General features: G+C 42.0%; 1 protein-coding gene across 1 annotated transcript; it reads right to left on the bottom strand.

Moving 5' to 3' along the window:
• Window positions 1-1,806: 1,806 nt before the first annotated feature.
• On the bottom strand, window positions 1,807-24,041 carry FBXO9 (F-box protein 9). Its single transcript, XM_061398451.1, is given in 16 exon segments — window positions 1,807-2,420; window positions 4,135-4,286; window positions 6,588-6,681; window positions 7,142-7,237; window positions 7,905-7,995; window positions 8,195-8,313; window positions 10,870-10,984; window positions 11,763-11,893; window positions 13,906-14,005; window positions 15,774-15,833; window positions 18,037-18,190; window positions 19,394-19,483; window positions 22,892-22,977; window positions 22,980-23,120; window positions 23,123-23,165; window positions 23,168-24,041. Coding segments are annotated over 16 exon segments (1,755 nt in total). The 5' UTR covers window positions 23,342-24,041; the 3' UTR covers window positions 1,807-2,311.
• Between the last annotated feature and the right edge of the window lie 3,012 nt (window positions 24,042-27,053).

Raw genomic sequence — 27,053 nt, 5'->3', positions numbered from 1 at the left:
GAAGACGTTGGGAAGTAGGGCTCAGGGCCTCCCAAGCACGCAATAATTATCAATCAGACCCTTTGTGTGTGAAATGGGGATAGGTTGGCCACTCTGTGCCCCTTCCCATCTTGCCTACCCCCCTAACCTGCCCCATGATGATTCATCCCAGGATCCTTTTTGTATTCATTCCAAATAGAATATTCAGTTTCCTCCAACAGCCAAGACAAACTGCCAGATAAACACTGGCCAAGAAAACGGGGTTCTTGTTGGTGATTGAGGAGTTATGCATAGCCGGAGTCAGGGCTCTGTCCTCAGGATGGAGTTTCATTCTGGACACACCCTTTAAGTCTTAGCTCCTATCTCATGAAGCTTTGGAGGCCAATCAGAAGGATTTGGGATGCCCCCGTTTTCCTGTGAATGTGTAAACCAGCTCCCTCCCTCACCCTGACTAGGAAAAAAAAACTAACAATGGGACAAGAGCGCCCCCTAGTGTCAAAAAGTGCATTCATTCATTTGAAAATCTAGAGCCCCATTGGAATGTGTACCATTTTCTAGGGATTATTTTATTTAATGTTCACAGCACAGGGGTGCTTTGCGATCAGGAATTTAAGAGAAATAGCCCTCTGTTCTCAAAGAACCCAGTTTTATGGAGGGAGGCTGACATGTTTAAAAAAAAAAAAACAAAAACAGTGTGATAACTGCTGGGATAGTGGGAATATGGGGTATTTTGGGAAAACAAAAAGGGGACGCGCCCTGGTAGAATCAGGGAATGTGTCACAAAGGCAGTGAGCCTAACTAAGTGTTAATTAGCTCCAGTCTTGGCTCACCCATTCCTGTGGAGGTTGAGCTTGGCACAGAATTCACTGGCTTGCACTTTCTTGCAATATGCCTGCATTCCTCATCTCTCAGACCGCTGCAGAAAGCCAACCTAAATGGAATGCTTTTCCCTAAACACATACTGGATGGATGGTTTTCATCTTTTTTTTTTTTCGGTTGTGCCTTGCAGCATGTTCATCTCAGTTCCCTGACCAGGGATTGAACCTGCATTGGAAGCATGAAGTCTCTGAAACACTGAACAGGCAGGGAAGTCCGGTTTTCACGTTTAATATTACATTAGCTTCTCAAAAGGCCGTCCCCACACTGAACTGTAGAACTCATGAAGAATCTTTTAATGCCACTCTGAACTTGGAAAGCAACCGTGGTGGCAGGTATCAACTTCTGAAAGTACACAATACTAGACTTGAGCTGTATTTGAGTCAAAACCAAATCTGAACCTGGTAGAACTGTGCCGGACACAAACTTTGAAATGAAATACTCAGCACTGCAGCTAAGGTGCTAATATACAGGTCAAGGCCAGCTCTTTTCTCAGCTTGAGATCTGGAGGAGCTAGCCCTGGGTTTATAGGATCCTTTCCTGCTCTTTCCCTGGTGCCTCAGACGGTAAAGAACCTGTCTGTAATGCAGGAGACCTGGGTTCGATCCCTGGGTTGGGAAGATCCCCTGGCAAAGGAAGTGGCTACCTACTCCAGTATTCTTGCCTGGAGAATTCCATGGACAGAGCCTGGTGGGCATGGGTTGCAGAGTCTGGACATGGCTGAGCAACTTTCACTTCACTTTCTGCTCTTTCAGAGTCTTGGCCCCAAGGGAGTCTTCTCTTCTCACCTAATGTCACACACATGTAGGGGGCCTGGATGGGGTCCTGGTACAGACACTACAGACTGTAGCTGCCTATAAAGACTGAGATGACTCCTTTATCTGTGAGCCTTCGCTGGCTGCCTTAGGACCGTTCATTACTCTGACGTTTGAAAAAGGCTATCCAAATACATTTTCTTGAAAGAAACCTTTTATTTATGATCTTCACTGGTCAAACAGTTTCAAACAAATTCAGAACAGGGATTCACATTTTGAGCTTTTAGTTAAAAGATGCTATGTCATGCGTGAAATAGATGCTGATCCCATGGGGGTGCTCCCCTGACGCGTTTCAATACTGGGCTGATTGGTCAGAAGACAGCCTATGGGACAGAAGCCTGCTCTGAGGTCTGCTTGCAAAAGGGCATGATTTAAAACCTCATGTGGTTTTTTACAACATAAGTGTCCTGAAACTTAAAATAATTTCAACTTAATTTCAAAACAAACACCCCAAGAATCAACTTTCCCTTTAAATAAAAAAAATAATCAATTTAATACTCTTCTTGAAAGAACTCCGACAATGTAAAATAAGTTCCAATTCCATATATATATATCATATATATATATACATTTATAACTTAGGTTGCTCTGCTTCTCTATATACTTTTACTCATGCAACGCAGTGGGGGCGGACGTGAGGGCTACAGCGGCCTCTCGGAGAACGCGGTGTAGCTCCTCACCCTGGCGAACAGCAGCGGCGTGTACATCTTGTCGATTTCGAACGCTGTGACCGCAGTCTCTCCAGTAGATCTGGAAAGAGAGCCCACAGTCACTCATCACAAGGAGATTTCAGCTCATTTAAAATTCCTGTCTACATTTAGGGGGGGAGTTTAATTTTAGGCATTAGCCTTTTTTTTCATTTTTAGTTCATCTTAGTCAATTCTAAATAATAGGTGCATTGTGGAAAATTCGAAAAACATTAGAAAAGTGTAAAGAAAAATCACTCATTCCCACTCAGACAGGGCCTCAACCTTGATACTGAGCTTCACTGCTGAGGGCATACTTCGCTGCTTTATACATCATGACATAAAGCACTGCCTCACATCATTAAATCTTCAGAAGCCATTTTTGTGGCTGCATATTTCACTGTCTGCTTTTACCACATTTACTTAATCCCCCCTTTGCTGGAGGATTTAGTTTTCAGTGTTTGGCAATTGTAAATGTTTTTGATATCTTTCCTTATGCCCTTTGAAAAGATTCCCAAGGAACAATTTCTAAGTCAAAGGCTCTAGATATTTTATGGCTCTTGTTAAAAAACATATTTTAGAAAGAATTATAATCCTAGAAGAGAATTTAATGATTTAATATTTGCATAATCAACAGCATAATTTCAGGTTGAGGGGGAAGGAGGTGATATATTACCACAGCCTTTTATTTTTCACCTAAAAAAAAAAAGAAAAGAAAAGAAATAAACAAAAACAGAAAATTCCAGTGACTTCATAAATATCATTTGCTTGGCTCTACTTCTGGGTTTAGTTTCTTTGGAAAGAAAAAAAAAAAAGAATTCTACTTCACAATTATTCAGAGAAGCAGAAAGAAGACAGGAGGACCAGTAGATAATGGAGAGAAGCAAGAAAAAAATGGTCTTTTTGTCAAGACCTCCCAGATGAGTAGGAAGAATTACTCCTAAGGTGGAAACGTGACTGAGGAAGCTTTCAGCAACCTGTTTGAGGTCATCAGAGAGGCTGATGGAAGGCGACCGACCTCCAACCTGCCTCTCAGAACTCTGGACTCAACTGGCATGGAATGACCCTCGGGCACACACCAATATTCTTCCAAACCTCACAACAGCTAACATCAGTATCTACATGAACTGAAATTTCACTTTCCTAATTCTTACATTTTACTCATTTCAGTACTGTTCCTTTCTCACACTCTCTCATCTGTTCATTCACTGTTTCACACTAGTAAATCCTAACTCACAGGATAAAAAGTTTAAAATAGGAACCACTAATGGCTTTAAACAGGAACCACTAATTTGGCTTTGAAACACTGGTGATCATCTCAGCAGACTTCCTTTCCTAACTACAATTTACTTTAAAATCTGTGTATAATCCCTGGGGATAAACCAAATGGAAATAAGGTGAAAAATGATGAGACTGAAACATGGAGAAGAAAGAAGTTCAGGTGTTTCACAACTGCCTTGGAAAGCCAATGACTGCAGTCACACTCGTGCAGCTTAGTGGCCAGGCCCCGACAGACTCATGGGGGCTGCTCTCAACCTTACAGGGGAGGTGCCCACCTACGTGTCCATGGACCCTTAGGGGGAGCTCTGGACACTCCACCGGGCCCACTTTTAGTTTTCTTCAGGTTGGCTATTTCTTTGGTTTGCAGAAGATTATACTGTGGTTTTCCTTTGTGATCGAACATTAACTCTGAGGAATCAAACCCTACCTGAGTCCTCAGCTGGACAGGAAGGGCACACGGCGTCTGTACCCTTGAGGTTTTTACGGCATTCACCTACTTGTAAGTAATGTGACAAGAGTGGTGTATCCAGATGAGTTTGTTGAAGCTCTGGTGGCCACTGGAACACAGCTGTAGCCCCACATGAAAGTTCTGATCGGCTTCTTGCACAGGGGCACGGCGAAAATACCGGTATTTATGGTCAAGTGCTTTCTGTAAGAGGGGAGATGTGTGAGCAACAGTGGGGCCTCACTTCCCGGACAGACAGAGAGACAGATGGAGCTGCATCTATGCGGAAATACCTGAGCAATGTATTATCACATAGTTATCTGCACACAGGATAGACAGCTATACTGGTTTATCAACTGCCAACGTGTATCAGTTTGGTTCAGTCGCTCAGTCATGTCTTACTCTGTGACTCCACGGACTGCAGCATGCCAGGTTTCCCTGTCCATCACCAACTCCCGGAGCTTGTTCAAACTCATGTCCATCGAGTCAGTGATACCACCCAACCATCTCATCCTCTGTCATCCCCTTCTCCTCCTGCCTTCAATCTTTCCCAGCATCAGGGTCTTTTCAAATGAGTCAATTCTTCTTATCAGATGGCTAAAGTATTGGAGCTTCAGCTTCAGTCCTTCCAATGAATATTCAGGACTGATCTCCTTTAGAATTGACTGGCTGGATCTTCTTGCAGTCCAAGGGACACTCAGGAGGCTTCTCCAACACCACAGTTCAAAAGCATCAATTCTTCGGTGCTCAGCATTCCTTATGGTCCAACTCTCACATCCATACATGGCTACTGGAAAAACCATAGCTTTGACTAGACAGACTTTTGTGTATGAGTGTATATGTATGAGTGCCTGGAAATACATGAGAGCCTCTAAAAGCAGAAGACTTTTTCCTTTATCACATTATCTCAATCGGGATGACAACCTTAGGTATGACATGTAACCGCATGGTAGCTGTGTGACGGTTGAGGGGATGAGGATCCAGGATGGGCAGCCCAGGGTCAGTGTCGGAGATGGGAACTCAAACTCCCGTCCATCTCTAGGCCTAATATTTTCTTCTACTCGAAAACAGTGGGGCAGAAAGAGCAGAGTATGACTTATCTTTTGCAATAACGGAAAACTAGTCTACGGAGAAACAGATGTGACAAGGTTCACTGGAACCACACTTCTGTGAATGTTGCTAAAACATAAGAATGTCGACACTACATATGGTTTCACTGCGCCAGTCTGGAGTGAAAACTGGGCGTAGGTTGCGAGTGCCTAAACCCTCTTATTAGGTAACATTTTAACAGTGGGGGCCTCACAACTCCCCAGCTCTGATCTCAAGAAACTCAAGGCTATGATCACCATGATAGTAAGAATCTCTGCCCTTCAGATTGTAGCCCCTGATTCCAGGAGCCAGAGGGAGCTGGAGAAGCCACAGCCAAGGGCCACAGGACTCACAGATGAAGGACTAACTATTCCCATTGGAAGGACTGATGCTGAAGCTCCAATACTTTGGCCACCTGATCCGAAGACTGACTCACTGGAAAAGACCCTGTTGCTGGGAAAGATTGAGGGCAGGAGGAGAAGGGGGTGACAAAGGATGAGATGGTTGGATGGTATCACTGACTCAATGGACATGAGTCTGAACAAAGGCCAGGAGACAGTGAAGGGCAGGGAAGCTTGAAGTCCATGGGGTCGCAGAGTTGGACAAGACTGAGCAACTGAACAAAAAACAACAACTATTCCCTATGTGGTCACTGGGAGTGGGGAGTGGACTCAACACAAGACAAACCTCGTTCAGAAACTATATTCATTACAAGAACAACACAGAAATATTTATTCTAACTACCTCACAACTTCTTGGGTCCACATTGTGGTTTTTAACCAGGGTTAAAAAAAATGCACATGGAGAAAAGCTGGAAAATATCAGTCCCTTAATCTGATGAGAGAGTTTAAAATACTCTGGAATGTCACGATTCTGCCATTGTATTTGCTTGGCATTTTTTTTCCTTTTGCAAGAACAAGAAGAAGGAAATTATCTCACTTTAGCTTATTTCCAGGAGAAACTGAAATTCTAAAAATATCTCTGAAAGAATTACCCATATGAGACAATTTAGAAAGAAAATCTCCTATGATTCAAAATGAGAAAAGCCAAAAATACAGTCATATATAATCATACTAGTTATTTCACAGGAAATCCTGGCTTTACATTTTCACATGTAAAAAACCTGGGCCAAAATAGGAAACCTGGAGGACAAATAAGTTGATTTGATAAAAAATAACCACATTTTAGAAACCTTCCAGTTCTCTTCAGAGATACGCTGTTAAGTCAACGCCCGTTTTGTTTAACAGTATAATTTACAAAAGAGTACGTTTCATCCTTTCTAATTGAGAATGATTGAATGATTAAATACAACACTGTAAATCAACTATACTTTAAGAAAGAAATTTTAAGAAGACTCTTGAATGAGCAGGGTATGGAAATTAAAAGAAAACTGCCAATTCTGCCTTGCATACTTACTTCTTCTTTTTTCTTAGTTATCACAGCAAATACTTTGGTCTGATTGTCTGTATCTTGTGACAAGCGATAATGACCCAGTAGAATTGCATCCGTTCTAAAAGCAAAATCAAAAAAACACTTTAAATCTTTTTATCCGTTATGTGTATTTAAGTAACTGAGAAAGTAATGGGTTAGAAGTATTCACTCAATTAGCCTGAGGACAATCAGGTACGATGTGAGTAAACCTAGTTTCCAAGGCCCCAGACTTACTGAAGGAGGGCTTTAGGGAGAGGCCCAGGGGTTGGTATTTGTTGTTGTTTGGGGGGCGGGGGGTGGCGGGGAACTACACTGTGCAGTCTGTGGGATCCTAGCTCCCTGACCAGGGATCAAACACAGGCCCTTAGCAGTGAAAACACCAAGTCCCAGCCACGGGACTGCCAGATAAGTCCCAGGATCAGTTATTTTTCACAAGTGCCCCAGATGATTGCTTCTTTAATCATCCAGTAATAAGTTACATAATCTGCAAGCTACCACCTAGAATGTGAAGCGGACAGGAAACTGCAGAAGGCCACCACCTGGTATTCCTGGTGCGTAAGCGTGGAACAATGGACTGGGGCTCCTCGGGCGTGGTGAGCATCATCACGTGGCCATCCGGGAAGAACCTTACGTACCTGCGGGACAAGGCAGACACCAGAACGCCATGCGCGAATATGAAACGCGTCCCTACTTCCTGGTCCCCAGACCTACTTATGCACGGCTGTGAAACCGAAAGGGAGATGCCGCGGGCCAGAGGACTGGCACACATCACTGACACGGACGTGGCCCGTGAGGCCAGCAGCAGAGAAACAGAGCAGTGTGTTACCTTCCTTAGAGGGAGCCATGGGACTTTTAGTGTCACTCACCGAATAGAAATAAATTGGATTAAACATTGCTCTGTTAAAGTTCTGCATGTTTCTCCCTAAAGCACTACCTAACGTCATACAAAACAGAGGCCCAATGCTGTCTACCCCACAGTAGTCAGCACAGCCGACTTGTTCCTCGGTGACGTGGATACCTGGTGAGGATGAGCCTGAATAGCAGCCCAAGCGCTCTGATAAGACAGAAGACAAGGAGGAGCTCCAAAATACAAAGTAATTCTAGATCTAGAGCCAAGGGGAATTCCCTGATCTATCTTAATCTGTTGGCTCTTTGTCTGCAGTTCCTGTTAGAAACTGGATAAAAACACCAGGGGCCATTTTGTCTATAAACGCAAAAGCCACGTGAAATCAATGTCTGATAACTAATGCACTAACACTTGGAGAGAGAAAATTTTCACTCACTGAGTTACTACAGTTGTACCTGTAATATTCCACTTGGTGCCACGCTCTATAGAAACCATCAAGAGACTGCTCCCCTTGACGAATATAGGTGGTTTTACTGATATACACGCCTACAGAAAGAAATAGATTTTTTAAAAAGAACTTAATAAAAAACTTTTACCATCATGTAACATGTTTCCAGCTTTATTTTTATTGAGGTTTCCTCTAAATATGCTTACAGTACTCAGGTCTGGTATAGAAAAATGAAGACTTATGTATTTATCAAAATCAGCACAACAGATCTCTGTTGCTCTAAAGAGTTCAACTCACCATCAAATCGAACACGGGGCCTTTCCAAAAACATCTCTCTCCAGGATGTGTACGGAACAAGTTTAATACAGCTTCTGCCCCAAACTTTCAAGCAGGCCAAACGCCATATTTCAGGGTCTCTAGGGAATAAAAGCACATCAATATATTTAACAGGTAAGCCCTATCTGCACTCAGACAAGAGGAGCATTTCTGCCAACAGGCATCTTCTATTCAGCAACTTCAGCTACGCACCAGCCAGGCACTGTGCCGAGCACTGGGACAGACGGATGGGCAGGGCAGGGGCCCTGCTTTTTTACAGGGAAAGCAAACGAAAAACAAGAAAATGAGAGAAAAGTTTTAGGCAGTGTGCTCAGTGTGAGAAGAAACAAAGCTGGGTAAAGGACCAGGACCAGGTGGGTGGGAAACAGACTCTCTTTTCCGGGCAGGTGTCTACAGTGACAAGGAAGGGCATCCTGGCAGACGCCACAGCAGGTGAGGCCCAAGGGCTGGAGTGTGGCCAGCATGCTCAACAAGGGGCAAGAAGGATGATGTGGCTGCGGCAAAGTGACCTGGTGAAGTGCAGACGGCATCTGTGGAGAGGTGGTTGGGGACAGGTGAGGTGGAAATTTTGCAGGTGGCGGTGGCTGTTTGAGCGAAGAGGAGGCCACTAGAAGGTTCTAAGTACCACTGATGGTTTTAAAAGATGACTCTGCTGGTCTATGGAGAATGAGCTCAAGTGTAAGAGTGGAAGTTCAGAGACCACACGGGATGCCAATGCCATAATCCAGAGCAGGCCTAGGTGGCTGAGCCAAAATGATACTTAGAGAAACAGTGAAACAATCAGACCGGAGGCAGATTTTGAAGATGGCACCAACCCTAACCGTAACAAGACTTTGTTACAGGATTACTGCAAAAAGCAAAGCAACTGACTTGATTCTAACACAACACAAAATAATTTTAAATTCATCTGTAACTTGAAATAAGACAGAGGAACTATTTATACGGAAGCCAGACTGCAAAAAGAGACATCCCCCAAACAAACACGGCAATGTATTTTTTTTTTAATGAATACTTCTGCAACCAAGTTTTATCCTACCCCTGAAGATCTGTTTTAATTCCCTTTTTACAATGTTTTCTCATATATAATTAAAAGAAAAATTAATGGAGTAACTAGAGAGCTTGACAGGTACTTGTTAAATAGAAATACACACAGAACTATCAAAAAACAAAGCCGTCAAGCAATTCAAATGTTTTACCCAAAAGACAGGACTTCAACTGAAATTAGGTTATTTTAAAACAATGCATTTGAATTTTAAGAACCAAAATTATAAAAAGTTCTAGGGATTTCTTGGTGATCCAGTGGCCAAGACTCTGAGCTCTCAATGCAGGGGGCCCAGGATCGATCCCTGGTCAGGGAACTAGATCCACATGCCTCAACTAACACCTGGCATGGCCAAATAAATAAAGTAAAATAAATAAATATCTAAAAAATGTTCTAGATGCTAAGGATAAAGTATATATTTTTACATAAGGCACCCAGCCCTCATAAAACATTACCTGTCTTAAATGTTATACTAAACTACAATTATTCTTCACATGCAAGATTTTAAATGTATAGGATAACTTTTCCCCAGTTTCATTGAAAAGTATTTGACATACATCACTGTAAAAATTTAAGGTATACAGCATGATGGTTTGATTAACATCTATTGTGAAATAAATCACCATTGGTTTAGTGACCATCCATCATCTCATAGAGCTACAAGGAAAAGAAAAGGTCTCCTGTGATTACAACTCTTAAGGTCCACTCTCTCTTAACAGCCTTCTATCATAGAGTGATGGTAACCACAGCCAGCAGGTTGTACATCACATCCCTAGTACTTACCTTCAAACTGGAAGTTTGTACCTTTTAACCATCTTCCTCTAATCCCTATTCCCTCACCTCTGGTAGCCACAAATCCACAAATTCTCTTTTTCTATGTAGATTACTATATGTAAGATCATATAGTATTTGTCTTTCTCTGACTTAATTTCACTTAACATAAAGCCTTAGAAGTCCATCCATGACCATACATGGTGGCTCAATAATATTCCATTTTATATATGTGGATCTTCTTTATCCATTCATCCATCCGTGCACACTTTGGTTGTTTCCAAGTCTTGGTTACTATAAATAATGTTTCTATGAACAAGAGGCGCAGACGCCTTTTAGAATTAGTGTTTTCATTTCCTTTTTATATATACTCAGAAGTGGAATTGCTGGCTCACATGGTAAATCTATTTTTAATTTTTTGAGGAACTTCCATACTGTTTCCCATAGTAGCTATACCAACTTACAATCATACCAACATCCATGTTTATCTCGTCTTTTGAATGATGGCCATTCAAACAGGCGTGAACTAATATCTCACTATGGTTTTGACTTGCATTTCCCTAATGACGTTGAGCAACTTCTCGTATACCTGTTGGCCATGGAATATCTTTTTTTGAAAAAAACATCTAAGGTCTTTTGTCTATTTTTTAATTAGGTTCCTTGGGGATTTTTGCAACTGTTGTATGAGTTCTTCATATGTTTTGGATATCAATCCCCATCAGATATCTGGTGTGAAAATATTTTTCCCCAGTTCACTGGTTGCTTTTTCATGGTTTCCACCACAGCCAGAGTTGCTTAAAAAAAAGGAAAAAAAAGTAAATACCTGGCACAGATATAGAATCCTCTGCACACCTGTGACAACTGCTCTAATGATCTGAGGTCCAGGTCGCTGGACACCACCCAACGGAAGACGTACATCAGGACCTCCATTGGCAGAGCTGCAAAGGAAACCATCCTCAGTGACTCTCCTCTCCTTCCTACCTGTCACTTGACTGTCACATTCTCAGTGCAGATATTTTTATTCCTAAAATTTTATAAACCACCCTTCAGATCGTCTGGGAGCTGATAAGTGTATTTAACTACCCAAAAGAAATAATGGCTCCTAACATCAAAACACAAATATCTTTGTCTTTTCAGTACAAAACATCTCTGAAGCTACTTTCCCCTTTCCAGTGGAAGATCATTTCATTGTCAAGATATATAAAAATACTAGAAAAAATAATCTAGAATGTACACATATGTATGATCTGCACTGCATTATGTAACATTAAAAGATTATTTTCACCTCCTTGAAAATTTTCAATTGTCCTCCTTTGAAAAGTTCCCAGAGCAAATTAAACAACACTAAACACATGAAAAGAAAGAGAAAACATTCATTTTTAAACACTCAGCCTGTTTCAGGACTACTGTCCAACTTGGCTGAAGTGCCTGAAGATACCAGCATTTCTCCAGTTTTCTTAGGGCTGCCCCACCAACTCAAGATATTCACCCTCTTAGACCATCACTGTAAAGAAGATGGCATCCTCGACCAACTACACTACAAATTCCACTCTACTTCAGACCCTGAGAAGCTTGTCTACACAAATTAATTATAATTAGACCCCCCACTATACTTGGAACTAAAGCTACTGTATGACAGTTATCTGACCTTATAAGTTTGGAAAACTTAAATCTAAGGAAAAGTATTTCTAAGTTACAAGGAGCAAGAAGTCACACCTGATATATGAGTCTGACTGCTCTCAAGTTCAGGCTGACACAGTTTGAGCACAGACTCCTGAAACGTGAGCTGCTGTTGGAAGTAGGACAGGAGGTCTGCCATCTTGCTGTCATCATCAGTATCTTCAATGCTAAGAAAAGAAGGGAGGTGAATAAACCCAGTGCCCCAGTCTATACAACACAGCTTTGAAACTGATTTTTCACAGGACTTTCAAATTTGCTTTAGAAAAAGTCATCTAAAAGCAAACTTCTTACTACTCTTTTTCAAAAACATGGTAAAAGTTTACCCTGCCCTGCAAAGGGGTACCATACCAACTTTTTGAAGGAAAAAGCCTCAGCAATTTTAATTCCCACAGAGGAAGAATTAAAAATTTTTGGATATAGGTGTTGAGATTTAATTAATTAGTTTTATGATAAGGTAGAGATTTCATGAATTAGTAAAAAAGATAATTTCAAATGATTTTTTAAAAATCATATGTAAATATATCCTTTTAAGTGAACATAATCCATTCGAATTGAATAAAAATAAAATATACAGATGTCATCTGAGGTACTTACTTACCAAGAAGGCTTTCTAATATATGTACTTTATAACCCTTCCTTTAGAGGAAAATATATAATTTTAAAAAGCAGGGTCCATGAGTAATCTATTAGCATAAACAAATGTGTAGTTAAGAATTCTAGAAAAATATCTAGCTTTCCAGTTTTGCTGAGGGTAACATTAAAAATGATCAGACTTACAAAAAAGCTGGATGAGGATGAAGTTAGAAAACCAGGAAGGGCTTATTAAAAGACAACAAAATGGACATGTGGCTGAGGCTGGAGGGACTGCAGGGCTCTGCTACCAGCTCTTTACAGGAGGCAAAAAACCAGCAGAGGCTTTTAGGGCCTATTAGGTCTGATAAGAAACAACTATTATTTTGAAGGAATTTTCAGAATACCTGGGTCTGTATGACAGGATGGGAGAGAAAGAAATGCTGTTTTAATACAACCTTTCTTAACAGCACCTGGCATCTATTTATAAAACTGGCTAAGACCTGGGTCTAAACGACTCTCCCTAAATTTCAAGAAGGTTTAGAAAATCCTTGAACAAGTCTTTTTGAGTATGAACTACCTCATGTTGTTAAATCTAATTTGGTGAACAATTATTATTAGCACCAAAGTTCAAACAGGCAACAAATGCTGACTTCAATGGGATATTTTTAATATGGCTTAGTCAAAGCTTAAGTGTTAATACTATAAGCAGTTAAAAAAGGCAGTCAGTATAAGTTATCAATAAAGGTAACTTCTTAACTATTTCATGCCATAGGTTTTGTAAGACTGACTGATATAATATCTTATTACAAAAATTCTACTTTTCTAGGTTTCTTTTATGAGCAACGTCAAAGTATTGGCTTACAAATATGTTAATTTACTCCTTTCAGTAATTACTGCTTTTATTACAAGGAAAAAAAAAAAACTCTTTCATCACCTTATTTTTGTTATATCTGTTTAAAATGTGCATTTCTATATTTTAATCTTAAAATTTCCCTAATTAAAAAATTTCTACAACTTTATAAACAAGTCTTCATACTAAAGCACTTATATCTGGCCCTTATACTTTTAAAGAGATGTTAGTCTTAACAATATTCTATCTACAACCCAGTCTGACTAGAGTCTAGCATTTTCCTAATAAAAAACCTTTTAAAAAATGTATGGTTTCAAACAGATACAAAAGGAGAAAGTCTAATTACTAGTGTAATAAAACCCCATGTACCCAATTTCAACCATTATTAAACCATTATTAACCTTTTTCAGCTTTGGCCTGATTACACTTTAATCATTTTGACTTTATAGATTTCAGAAAGTTGAAACACGTCCATTAATTTACTCTTTTCAGTAATCACCGCTTTTATTAAAAGAAAAAAAAAATCCTCTTTCATTACCTTATTTTTGTTATATCTGTTTAAAATGTGCATTTCTATAATCTTAAAATTTCCCTAATTAAAAAATGTCTACAACTTTATAAACAAGTCTTCATACTAAAGACTATGAAACTTAACAGAATTAGCACTGTCTTCTTATCATACTAAGAGTCAACAGGGCAAAGACGCTTAACTTTAACAAATTCTATATATTACTGTCTATCAAATTATATACGCACTAGCTGTTTCCAACGCCATCACCATCTGGAGACCGGGTATAAGTAATCTTGAACTCTATATCAGGTACAAGTTGCATAGCCCTACGATAAAACTTGATGGCTAAAAGAAGAAATAAAGCTAAATTAGCTATGACCACACATTTTCGTCATTTCCTTTGATTACACTGATCGTGGTTTAATTTGGTAACTTTCTTTACAAACAACCAAATTCCCCTTTTCTATACGCAACATGAGCAGTGAGCAAACCCATTTTCAAACCCTACTAGTTCAGAAATAGTCTTTTTTCTGAAGCACTCACGTTACAGAAACTTAAGATGTTGCATTTTACCCTTATCTTTTAGCCCATCTTTTTCCTCAGCCTCTCACATACTGTCAGAAGTGATTTTATATGTAGTTGTCTTTCTCTGGGCTTTGAAAATGTCACTGCTGTAGCCCCAGCAAAAACAACTTTAAGCAAACTTCTTTCTGGTGTGCAGAGCTTAGGAAAATCAAATACTTCCTCCTGAGTAGAATAAGGTTTCTTTTTTTTTTTTTTTGGAATTTATCCTTCAACTTCATCTTCCTTTACTCCAGCTGCCTGTTACTTAGCTGCTGCTGCTAAGTCACTTCAGTCGTGTCTGACTCCATGTGACCCCATAGGTGGCAGCCCACCAGGCTCCCCCATCCCTGGGAGTCTCCAGGCAAGAACACTGGAGTGGGTTGCCATTTCCTTCTCCAATGCATGAAAGTAAAAAGTGAAAGTGAAGTCACTCAGTCGTGTCTGACTCTTAGCAACCCCATGGACTGCAGCCCACCAGGCTCCTCTACCCATGGGATTTTCCAGGCAAGAGTACTAGAGTGGGCTGCCATTGCCTTCTCCAAATAACCTATAAAACTTGTTTTTAAATAAATCTCCTGGCCAGGTGGTTTAGAACCAGACCAGTGAGAGATCATATAACTTGGGGCTGCAGAAGCTGATTAGTTCTTTTCCCTCAGGCCAAGCCCATTCAGTCCATCCACTCTGCCATGTTCTGCCACTTGGGGTGAGTTACTGAACACCACATGGAGACAGGACTCTCACAGGCTAATAACGACTGAGGAGGGATGTCATCATTTGGGCCCTTTTCGAATGTCAGAGTAAAAACACCACTAGAAGAAACTTGCAAATAAATGCAACAATTCTGAAAATGTTATCTGAGGGGCATTTTCCAATGACTCCAGCGCTAGCATTTTTTCCATGCCCCAATTAATAGCTTTTCTATCACGAAATGAAAGCCTAATTATAAACCTAATCTGGTAAACAGCCTCATCTCTTGGTTTACTTACATATTTCTACGGACCCAACAAAACAGACAATAAAGGCTGAAGGGTATTCCTTCTTGTATAATGTAAATTAAAATTGAGAAAAAATGTACATGTTCTTCAACCTGTCCTATGTATTTTCCTCCTCCAAAGAAACACTGACCTATAAAAAGAGCATATCCTATTTTTTAGTAAGTAACAATATTTTTAAGACTTTAATAATTAATAAATGTTAAATTCTAAATTAGAAAAGGTTATTTTACTCATTCTACCCCCATGACAATGTTTCTTAGCAATATTTTTGGAAAGAGATGGGTTATATAAAAGTACAATTTTTATTTTTCATGCCTTAAAAAAAAAATCTCAAATTTACAGAGACTGATGTTCTCATTTATTCCAGTTTTTAAAAAAAACTGGTCAGTAACAAAGAGCAAATATATTTCAGTTTTTAAAAAACTGGTCAGTAATGAGATGTTATTTAGAAATGTCATGACAAGATGACATTGGCAACCTCTACTCTGGCCTCTATTTCTGTAATATTCAGAATATTACAGAATATTCTGTAATAAAAAATCTGAGTTTTTTACCTTCATAAAGAGCTCCATTTTGTTCTTCTTCTACTGCTTTTAGGAAGAGTTCTCGAGCCTATAAAAACAAACAGTGAAAAACAATATTTGAAAATCTGTATTAAAAATGAGTTTGAGTAGTGTACGGATGGCCTTTTCAACGATCATGCTACAGCAGTTACATATCTACTAGCCAAACAGTGAATTTCAAGATCAACTTCACAGCTTACAGAAAAAAGTAACTCAAAAACGGATCAAGGACTCAAAAGTAAAACTTTAAAAACCTTTAGAAAGAAAAAGAAAAAAAAAACCTGGGAGACTTGGGTGAGGAGTTCTTATATTTGGACACCAAAAGCACAATCCATAAAAGGAAAAGTTGATAAATTGAGCCTCATCAAAATTAGAAACTTTTGCTCTGTGAAGCTCTCTTAAGAAAATGAAAAGACAAGCTACAAAGTGAAAGAACTTACAAGCCACATATTCAACAAAGGACTTGTACTTGGCATGCATAAAGAACTCTTAAAATCCAACAGTAAAAACATGAGCAAATCTGATTAGAAAAGACAAACATTTTTCACAGAGGGGCCTATAAAGATGGGAAACAGCACATGAAGAGTTTTGTAACATCATTAGCCATTAGGGAGACACAAGGACCTATCAGAAAGGCTAATATTAAAAAGTAAAGACAACAAAGGGTGACGGGGATGCGGAGCCACTGAGTCACTCATACACTGCTGGAGGGAACACGAAACGGTGCAGAAGCCCTGGAAAACAGTGCAGTTTCTTTTCACCAAATTGGCACTTACCGTGAAACTCAGCAACTGCACTTACTTAGGCCAGAGAGATGAAACCTTATGTTCATGCTAAAACCTGCACATGAATATTCATAGTGGCTCCAGTAAGAGCAGCCCCCAACTTGAAACCCACGAGTCCCTCAACAGGTGAGTGGTCCCACAAAGTGGGGTATGTACATGCCATGCAACACGAGTGAGCAGTAAAAAAGTGACAAACGACTGACACATACAACAACTGGGAGGGATCTCAAAGGAATTGCACGTTTTCTTGAATATCATATGAATATTACAGAAATAGAGGCCAGAGTAGAGGTTGCCAATGGTTAGGAAGGGCTGTGGAGGAGGTGAGGAAGAGAGCATATAACTAAGGAGGTAGGGGAAGGGGGCCTTGTGGTGACAGAACAGTTCTGTATCTTGATTTTGATGGTAGCTACATCAAGTGACATGTGTAATAAAGTTGCAGAGAACTGTTTATATACACTCCCACAGTCAAGTGCCTGGAAATCTGAATAAGCTCTGGATTGTACCAAGGTTCTATCTACTTCCAAAAAGTCTAGCTGAGGAAGGCATCATCATCAAGGGAGGATGGGAGGCGTGCACAAGACTGTCCTGGGTCATGAACCTGTGAGTATGTCCAAACTAAACTGAAATAAAGCAAATATAGACGTCTTTTGTTGTCACAGTAATGTCAATTATTTAACGGCAAATTTTTGTAAATGAAAACTTGGGTCTAATGGTGTGAAGGTGACAGCCCCTGTGGAGGAAAGGATTTGGTAACCTCCCCACATCCCTGGGCTCAGCATTCTCAGGCTCAACCATCTGCAGATCAGAAATGTTTGAAAAGAATTCCAGAAAGTTTTGAAAAGCAAGACTTGAATTTGCTGCACACTAGCAACTATTTATGTAGTGCTGACATTGTACTTGTGACTATTTACAGAGCATTTACATTGCACTGGGTATTACAAGTCAGCTAGAAAGGATTTAACGTGTACTAGAGGATGTACAAGCTTACACACAAACACTACACTGTATCATACAAGGAAGGTGAGCAGCCAAGGACACAGAGGGACCAGTGTGGTGAAATCTGAAACGGTGGGCTGTGTGTGCTTTGTGTGATCAAGCATGAGAAAGAGGTGAACCACTAGAAAGCATCTGCAATTTTCCAGGATAAGGAAGTAATCACTGCATCACTAAATTTATTCAACTCAAAATATAACCAAATACTACAGTAAGGCTTTTGGGAAAGTGTTAACATTTGAACAAATTTTTCCTCTTTGGGGCTTCTATTAATAAATTCAAAGGAATCTATCTTTTAGAGACCAAATGAACCTCAGGGGTGTTTGCATTACTAAAGAGTCCCAGCAAGACTGTGTACCTGTAGCAAAGGAGGAGTAACATATCATCCAAAGACCTATAAGAAGTCCTGAGGGATGGAGACACTGGCACACTTGTCCACATCTTTCCATGTACAACGCCCATAACACTTAACTTTTCTTCTTTCGCCAGCTCCTGCTTTCCTCTGGTGTCCGCTGCCCTCAGCAAAGAGCCTCGCGCTGCTCTGCACGGTCGAGATTCTAAATTGCCTGAGCCTCCACCCGGGGCAAGTTCAAACATCCACTGAGCTCGGAACCTCTGGAGTTGTGCCTGGGAGGGGGAGAAGGATGCCTTAAGACCTGCCAAGGAAGAGGACCTCACCTCTGGAACAATCTGTCAATAGTCCAACACCAATGTCCACACACATACATATTCTTGGATGAGAAAACACGGTCTTTAAATTACTACCACCAAATACTTGTTATCTTCCAAGATAATTTTTGCTTAAGACTTTGAAGAAACAGTGAAAGTTTGCTAAAATAAGATTTTCTATACAGGAGAAATCTAATGGTACAGGGAAATCAAATTTTAATTGGAATTGAAAATATAAGCCATCACTTAAGAGTCTAAACTTAGATGTTTTCAAGCTTTCTACTTGGAATACATCATCTCAAAATTCTGTGGGTAAGCATCAACTCTGTAATAACCATTCTTTTTTTTTTTTTTTTAAGAAATTATTTTTTTCTAAATATGCATCATTAAAAAATTTTTAAAATACAGAATAAGTGAAGCCTTCCAGTGTGGTGGGCTCTGGTGTGCTGCTTAGATACCCACCTCCACATCTGAACTGTTGGTAGTGCTACCAAACAGCCTTCAGCTGTCTGCCCTGTGGTTAAGGCCTCAGCAAGACCACACTTTCTTCCCAGGTGGGCCCCACCCAAAGACTAATCAATAAAAGTGATCAGTGACTGATAAAATTCTTCTTGTGGCTGATTATCTCTTAAAATGTTTAATTAATAAATGTTTAATATATTACTTATATATTATATATATTATGAATTAATTATATATTAATTTTTTCCATTAGTTGTCCATTTTTATCTATCTTATGTTCTTACTAATTTTATAAGGATATTATATTTACATGAGAGATATCAACCCTCTCTCTCTACATGGTAAATAGTTTTCCCAGCTAATTATTTCTCTTGATTTAGAAGATCTTTTGCTATACATAGATCTCAAACTTTTAGACGGTCAAATCTGTCAATTTTTTTAAGGTGATGGGTGTTACTCATGCTTATGCCTTGAACACTTTAAATCCATAACTGAATGACATAGTAGCTACTGATACTCCTTTTTACAGGAAAAGAAATCCGTAACATAGTTATAATTGAAGCATTTCAAAAACCAGTATGAAAACACAGCTATAGTCAATGCAAATAAGGACCTAAGAATCTTCGTAAGTATGACCAACTCCTGCTTATGTATGGAAACCAACAGAAAAAGAACTGAAGCACAAATGAAGAAACATACCTGCAAATCCGTCTCAGCAGGGCTTTCATTTTCATCATCATCATCTCCTTCCCTGACAGCTTCGGAATGACAATCTTCCTCAGCTTCTGCCTAAGAAGAAGGGAAACAAACAAACGCTGAAGAACATGCAGACACCAGTTTCCCTGGGTAACCTACACTGCCTACTGAGCTGCCTGCCCAGCGAAACACATAGTTGTCTCTCTCCATATAAATTCTTCACAGATGAGGAAAATGATTCCAGTTGGAAAAATCTGGTACTTCAACTTTTTAATACTGTAGAATACACTACTTCACTGATCTCCAGCTTAAAATGTTTGGTAGGTGGTTAAAAAGAACACTTTGTTTCAGATTTGTTTCAGAAAGTAACAGTGAGTGGCAGGACAGAGTTCAAATAGCTTTTGTTTCATGGATCATTTAAGAGAGGATATATAGCCCTCCAATATTTTGATCATCTGAGGCAAAGAGCCAACTCATTGGAAAAGACCCTGATGCTGGGAAAGATTGAGGGCAGGAGGAGAAGAGGGCATCAGAGGATGAGATGGCTGGATGGCATCCCTGACGCAATGGACATGAACTTGGGCAAACTCCAGGAGACGGTGAAGGACAGGGAGGCCTGTTGTGCTGCAGTCCACGGGGTCGCGAAGAGTCAGACACCACTGGGTGACTGGACAACAACATATAGCCCATATATGATTGTCCTTTCTTTATATAAACGGGAATGTTATTAATGTGTGAATGACTTTGTTAATATCTTAAATGTACTAGAAAAACTCATTAAAATCAAAGACATGTTAACAGTGAAGGTTTTTATAAAGAAGTCTCTTCCTTTTAAAAAAAAATAAATCCAGGTTTTTTATATATTGGATTGACTTAAAGTGGAATAAAGGGCTGGAATTACTGTGCATGGCTTAGGACTTAATAGAGGCCCCAGGTCAGTATCCTTCCATTTTATCCTTTTAGTCTCCATAAACGTTTGCTAAATAAAACTGAATCCTACCTTCCACTGAAAATGAAATGCTGCCCAGGTGCAGTCTGTTACCTAACACACCTCTTAGCAAGTAAGACTTGCTCAACACTTTTAAGTGTTCAATCCTATAAAGAAATGCTGCAATCAGGGAAGTGATCTAGAAGGTCAGTTAGAAATAAAAATAATACAATCTATTTAATGTTACTCATTCCAAACACAGGAAGTTTTACAGTTGACAGTTTGGGTTCTAACTTGCTCCTGGGACTAAGATGTTTGTATTAGCACCTATCTTTAAGCACAGCAACCAGATACACTTGCACTACTTCACAGCACAACACAAACAAGCCTGGCTTCCCATCTTATCTCTTGCAAGCAGACTTACCACAGAGGGGCCTGTAAGAGGTGAACTAGTTAGTATATGCTAAAGTGTTTGGCACTCTGGGAAGGCTGAGTGGTGAAGAAATAAACGCGAAAGGCCAGAGACTCAGAGGAACTTCCAGAAAACTGGAAAATATAAGTATTATCAAACACATTTTTTTTTTTTTTTTTGTCTCTTTAAGCTGAGAACTTGCTCAGTCATGTCTGACTTTGCAATCCCATGGACTGTAGTCTACCAGGCTTCTCTGTCCATGGGATTTTCCAGGCAAGAGTACCGGAGTGGGTTGCCATTTCCTTCTCCAGGGGATCTTTCTGACCCAGGGATCAAACCCAGGTCTCCTGCATTGCAGGCAGACGCTTTACCCTCTGAGCCACAAGGGAAGCCCCTTACTAAGAACATCACTAATGCAAATTACACAATAAAAGAGTTTGAATTTATAGATCTAACAAGTGTATTTCTCACCCAAATAAGGGTCTGCTTTATTACTGTAAACGTTAAGGACGGCTAATGGAAGGGGACCTTAGTCCCTGATGTATCTCAGTAATTCAGCCTCCACCTCTAACCCAACAGTCCTCCCAAACTGCCCTCAAGAGCGCCCCCTGCTCTCTCTCCTGCCACCTCCCACCCAATTTTTGCACATGCTACTTCTCTCAGCATCTGGAATGCCAGTGTCCTCTTCCTCCCACTTGGTGACTGCTGCTCATCCTTCAAGACTCAGCTCAGGGACTACCCCAGGAGGAAACATTTTCTGACCCCTTTACTTGCCTCTTTTGTTTTCCCATTACACATGTACTGGTATCACAGCACTGAAGAATTTTGTTGAGCTTTCATCTCTTTCACTAGAATTAGTGCACTGGCAACAAGATCTGGGGTCTGGCACTATGCCAGGCTGATAAGTGCTCAAAAAATTGGCTGAATTAACAAATAAAATGCCATGATAATATATAATGCATATCTCAAGAATGAGGTAAGGAGACAGGAAACGGATAATACAGACAGCATCTTTCTTCTTCCCTGAGTTGTGTGATAATAGAGCTCTAATCCACTGTGACTTTGATTTTGACAGTACGATGACAAAAACAAATCAAATTTGGGGTTTTACTGCATTTTTCAACTCAAATACCACTTGAAATAAGTAGGTCTTCGGCTGTCATGCAGAGATTTTCACTTTGTTTTACATAATTGAGTTTGACCTAACACTTTTCACCAGAGTAGCTTCATGTGTTCATCATTTTACTGTTTCACAGATGGAGTTAATACCCAAAGTTAAGTGCTTAATCCTGGTCAGAGAACTCTAAAAGTTTAGAAGCAGAGTTAGTGTTTTTTACTCTCCAAATTGACTTCATAAACTCATTCAACCATTCATACATTCATAAACACTCGGGTGTTTACTATAAACTAATGAGTTTGGCATCATTTCACTCTTGAAGATTCAACTTGGCCAGAGATTAGTTTCTCGCATCGACAATTTATTGGAAGCCAAAGCAAAGTAGCATGGGGCACAGACGACCTGTGCCAGCACGCAATAGCTCCATGGAACTTGCTTTGTCAATTTCTGGAGCTTTTCAGTCTCTCCACTTGGACTACTCGGGCTTTCAGGGCCCTGAAATGCGACAGAATCCCTCAAACCGCCAGCCAAAACCCTGCCCCGGGCACCACCGCGTCCTGGGACAAGTGCGTCCTAAACTCAGGACGCCTTAAAAGGCCAGAACGGCGGCTCCCTGGGCAGGTTTTGTTTTTGGTTTTTTGCAGGGAGGGGCGGCGATCAACAAGTGTCTCCACTTGCCAAAGCTCCCTCCCGATTTCAAATACTGCGACGGCTCACCTCAATCTATGTTTGCTGCTTTTAATAAAGGCAAGAGATTGGTTAAATATCCTCAGAAGGCCGAAGAGAGGCATTTTTCTCGGCCGTCCAGCAATCACTCTCTGCTAAACTGGAGCCCCCACCGGGGGTGGGGGTGGGCGGTCCGCAGGAAGTAACTCCGGGGATCCGGCAAGGTTGGCACCATCCTCTCCCTCAGGCCAGGACCCCAGGATGGTGGTAGCCTTGCAGACCCCACCCCTCGCAGGTTCCTCCTCCCCACTTCCCGGGGGCTCCCCGCAGGCCCGGGTCCTCCCGTCCGCCGCTCGCCCGAGCCCCTAGGCGCTTTACCATGCTGGCTGGCCGGCCGGCCGCGGCCGAGGGGCTCTCGGCGCCCCCTCGGCACCGCCCCCGCGAGGAGGTGCGCTGGGAGTCCGGTGTCTACTCCTGCCGTCTGCTGCAGCGGGGCTTAGCAGAGTTCTCGGTCGGAGAAGCGCACCAGGCATCGGCAGTAACTGCGGGCCCGGCGTACGGCAGCCATCTTCGCGGGGCAGAGGGCCAGATCGTGGCGCGCTGGGCGGCGGCCGGGGACTCGCGGAGCGCAGGGACGCCGGGGGCCCGCCGAGAGGCCAAGGACTCTGCGCGAACCGGAGCGCCGGCCCTGCTGGAAACCCCGGACGCCGCAGCGGAGCTGCTAGTCTGCTGCGGAAACCTGCGCCGGCGCGGCGAGCATGCGCACTGCCGACCCGCCGTCGCACGGCTCCGCGGCCCCCTTGCTGCCCGGTGGAGGGCGAGGGACATTCACTGGGTTTGCGCGCGAGGCACAGGCCGGGTTAGGTCATCGGGTGTCCAAAGGCCAAACTCGACGTAGTGTTCGGTTCAGTGAACTTATGCAAACTTGCTGCTGCTGCTGCTGCTAAGTCGCTTCAGTCGTGTCCGACTGTATGCGACCCCATAGGCGGCAGCCCACCAGGCTCGCCCGTCCCTGGGATTCTCAAGGCAAGAACACTGGAGTGGGTTGCCATTTCCTTCTCCAATGCGTGAAAGTGAAGTCGCTCAGTCGTGTCCGACTCTTAGCGACCCCATGGACTGTAACCCATCAGGCTCCTCCATCCATTGGGATTTTCCAGGCAAGAGTACTGGAGTGGGGTGCTCAAACTTCGAGTTAAGACCCTCAGGCAAGCGGTCCTAAGGTATCGAATTGGGTGCTCGGGATGGTCGCTACACGGTTCTCGGCGACAGTGGCTAGAATCCCAATCCAGGACTACAAGGAAACAGTGGAATTCCACTATCGTAAGGCTGTTATAATTACTAAGCTTCTCAAAAACACCTTTTTCTGGAGGCTGAGAAAAAGAGGCGCTCAGGAAAAAGCAGGAGAGAAAACTTAGCCCCCGACCCCCTGCAACGCAAGTCGCACTGCAAACCCCATCATGCAACGCGAGGAGGACGCTGGGGCTCTACGGCCCCGATAGACTGCAGCGACGGCTCCCGTGGCACACTGGGATTTGTAGTCAGCCGTTCCACGTAGAGCGCCGGTACTCACACGCTGTTCTGGCCCCGCCTCTTAAAGTCCAAACACCTGGTTTCACTTCCGCAGAAGGCATTCCGGTTTGGCTGGCAGTATATTACTTTCCAACACTGGACATTGTTTAAAATGCTGACTTTGGCATGCTGTGTGTAAACCTATCCTTGGAGCTTCTTACCTTCTTTAAGGAAACATTTATGGAGTTTCTGAGGTTTCTACTAGGTGTGGGTTACTAATAGTCACCAGGTTTTCAAGACCCTACTCGTGATTCCACGAATTCACAAGAGTTTAAATCTCTTATCCGTTATTTTATTCTGTTTATTTAGATCTTAGTAATGCAGTACATTTTTCTGCAGAAAAACAAAGGCAAAAGAAAGGGAGGGGTGCAGAATGGTGAGCTATATTATGGAAGCCCCAAGTACTATCTTTTAATATTAGGATCCATCGTTCTCATGGGTATGTTTTCATTTGCCTAAGTCAGCCACCTGTAAAAAGTACATTCTTACTTGAGAGACTAAAAATTTACCGGTTTGTAGTTTTTAAAGGAGACTGTAGAGCTTAGGTCTTTTAATAATGATTTTCCTCCCAATGGCCTCTTCTAAATCATATTTTGAAATTAAAACGGGGGAAAGACTAGATGTAGTCTAAAAGTAGAAGGAAATGCTATGTGTGATTTATGAATACAAAAGATCGGTTTTGCAAATGAGGAATAGGGTATTGAAATATTTTCAGAACTAGTCTATTTCATTAAACTGGTTGAATGCTCATGACATTATTTCTATTCTAATAAATGAACAACAAAGTTTAATAAAATAATTAGTATTTGTAACAATAAATTGAGCATCTACTTTATTAAAATGCTGTCATCTAAAATTTTAGAGAAGTATCCACTCTATCCACTGGACCCTTTTACATGGTTGTATTATTTCATCATATTATGTAATACTCACATGGTTATAATTTTCCCTAGGCTAGGACTACTGACCTAAGCCACTTACTAGCCCAGTGGACCCTTGTTAAAGGTAGATCAGGACAGTCCATTTGCCAATTGCTTGATCAACTGAGTTTGACTAAAACTGATCATTTTAAATACTTCAAAAATCACTTTTCATAGGGGTGATTATATGATTTGTTAGGCTGCTTCCTGTCTCCATATCTTTTCATTGATAATGACTTTCAATTCTCATTTGCCATATGGTTTGGGTGTTATGTAGGTAAACATGAATGTAGATAATTGTTATACAATTGCCAAGTGGACAGATGACCCTTTCCCATTTGGGACAGGAAGTCTAAGGAAGCTTGGCAGTCTTGTATCTTGTTTCTTCAACAGAAGCAAGGGAAAAGAGGGATTCGGGCCTTTTGCATAGATTCTTTTTGGAAATAATTTTTTCAGTTCTTAGAATTTAAAAACAAAGACAGTGAGAGAAAACTGGTATGAGCTGGGAGATCTAAACTCAGAGAAAGGATTACTGCTTTATTAATTTAAATTGTGTTGTTTAGGGCAATGTGTTTCTCCTGACCAGTAGTATTAGCACCAGAATTCTGGGGGAGAGGCCCCAGCAATCTGTTTTCACAGGCTCTTGGGGGTGATTCTGATGCCTCCAGCTAAAGTGTGAGAACCCTTGGCTTGGGGCAATTATGTGAATTTAAATCGAGGACCTCGATGCAATTTATTTTTTCAAAGCGGTTCAGAGCCAGGCCTCATAGGGATGATTTACCTTTGCAATATAACCAAGGACACAAGTGATGGCGTTTAAGCAGTGTTAAATTTCAAATAACTAGTTACACCCTGAGACCGATCTGTAGAGCGTTACCTAGAGTGTTCTCCACCTGAGTAACAATCCAGTTTTCCAAACTAAAGTTGCTCACAACATAAAAACTCTTGAAGTTCCAATGGATGCTAACACGCAGTCTGGTTTTTATTTTAAATATTTTTTATTATGGTTAAGTATGATGCAATTTGCTATCTTTAACCACGTTTCAGTGGCATTACAGATATGTTTTTTAAAGCCAGGAAAGCGTGTCCACCATGATCATCTGTAATGGGATGTCCTTTGAACGTGTATCCTCGGCCTGCATCTCTCCATCCTGATGCCCTAGACGGCCGTGTGGAGCTGGAGAGCTCCTCGGCGGTAGGCGGGACACAGGGCCCCTGGGCTACCGCGGGGCCGGGGTGGAGAGCCGAGCGCGGGGCTCGGCGCCCCAGGCGGTCTGGCCGCGGTGCAGGGACGCGCGGGGCCAGCGAGGGGAGCTGCAGGGTAACTTTTCCCAGGGAAAGCGACCGGTCGTCCCCACCACAAGCCTCTGAGCCTTTTGTTTGTTTTCCTGCCGGAGGCTGGAGAGCGGCCGGATCCCCGCTGCTCACCATGCGCCGGGCGGCCCGCGCCCCTCGCCGGCGCCCCCGGGCGTCTCTGCGCGGACCCCTCGGCCCGTCCTAGCGGGGGTCGCCCTGCCCCGGCTTCAGCTCCCTGGCCGGCCCCGTGCCCGCCCTCCGAGGAACCGCGCTCCCCGCAGGGGCGGGCCCTCGCCTGTGCCGCGGCGCCGGTAAGTGGGGTCGGAGATGAGGGGCTTCCGCCGGGTGACCTGTCACTGGGGGTGATGGACCCGAGCCGCGAGGGTCTCCCCCACCCCCTGCGGTGGCCCCACGAGGGAATGGAGGGCGAGAAGGAGGCTCTCGGGTTGTAGTTTCTCTCGGCGGTCCTGTGGGTCTCTCCTTGGCAGAAAAACTCCCATTTCCTCCGAGTCGGGAAGATTTTGCTGGCTGTTTACCTTTTAGCGTCAAAGGAGGGGAAAGATCCCGGCCGGATTTGAAGCCCCTTTAGTAGAAGGTGGAGGGACTTGCTTTTGGAATTTACCCGACTAGGCCTTTGGCTGTCCCGCAAGGGGTCTGAGCAAATCTTCACACATTTCTGTGCAACCATTTTTCACTGGGTTTCTTTCTGCTCTGATTTCTTTCTTACTAATCTGAGTAGATGTTATGAGAGAGAT

This window comes from Bos javanicus, chromosome 23, assembly GCF_032452875.1.
Source record: "Bos javanicus breed banteng chromosome 23, ARS-OSU_banteng_1.0, whole genome shotgun sequence".
NCBI classification, from domain to species: domain Eukaryota; kingdom Metazoa; phylum Chordata; class Mammalia; order Artiodactyla; family Bovidae; genus Bos; species Bos javanicus.
This window is presented reverse-complemented; position numbering and strand designations above follow the sequence as displayed.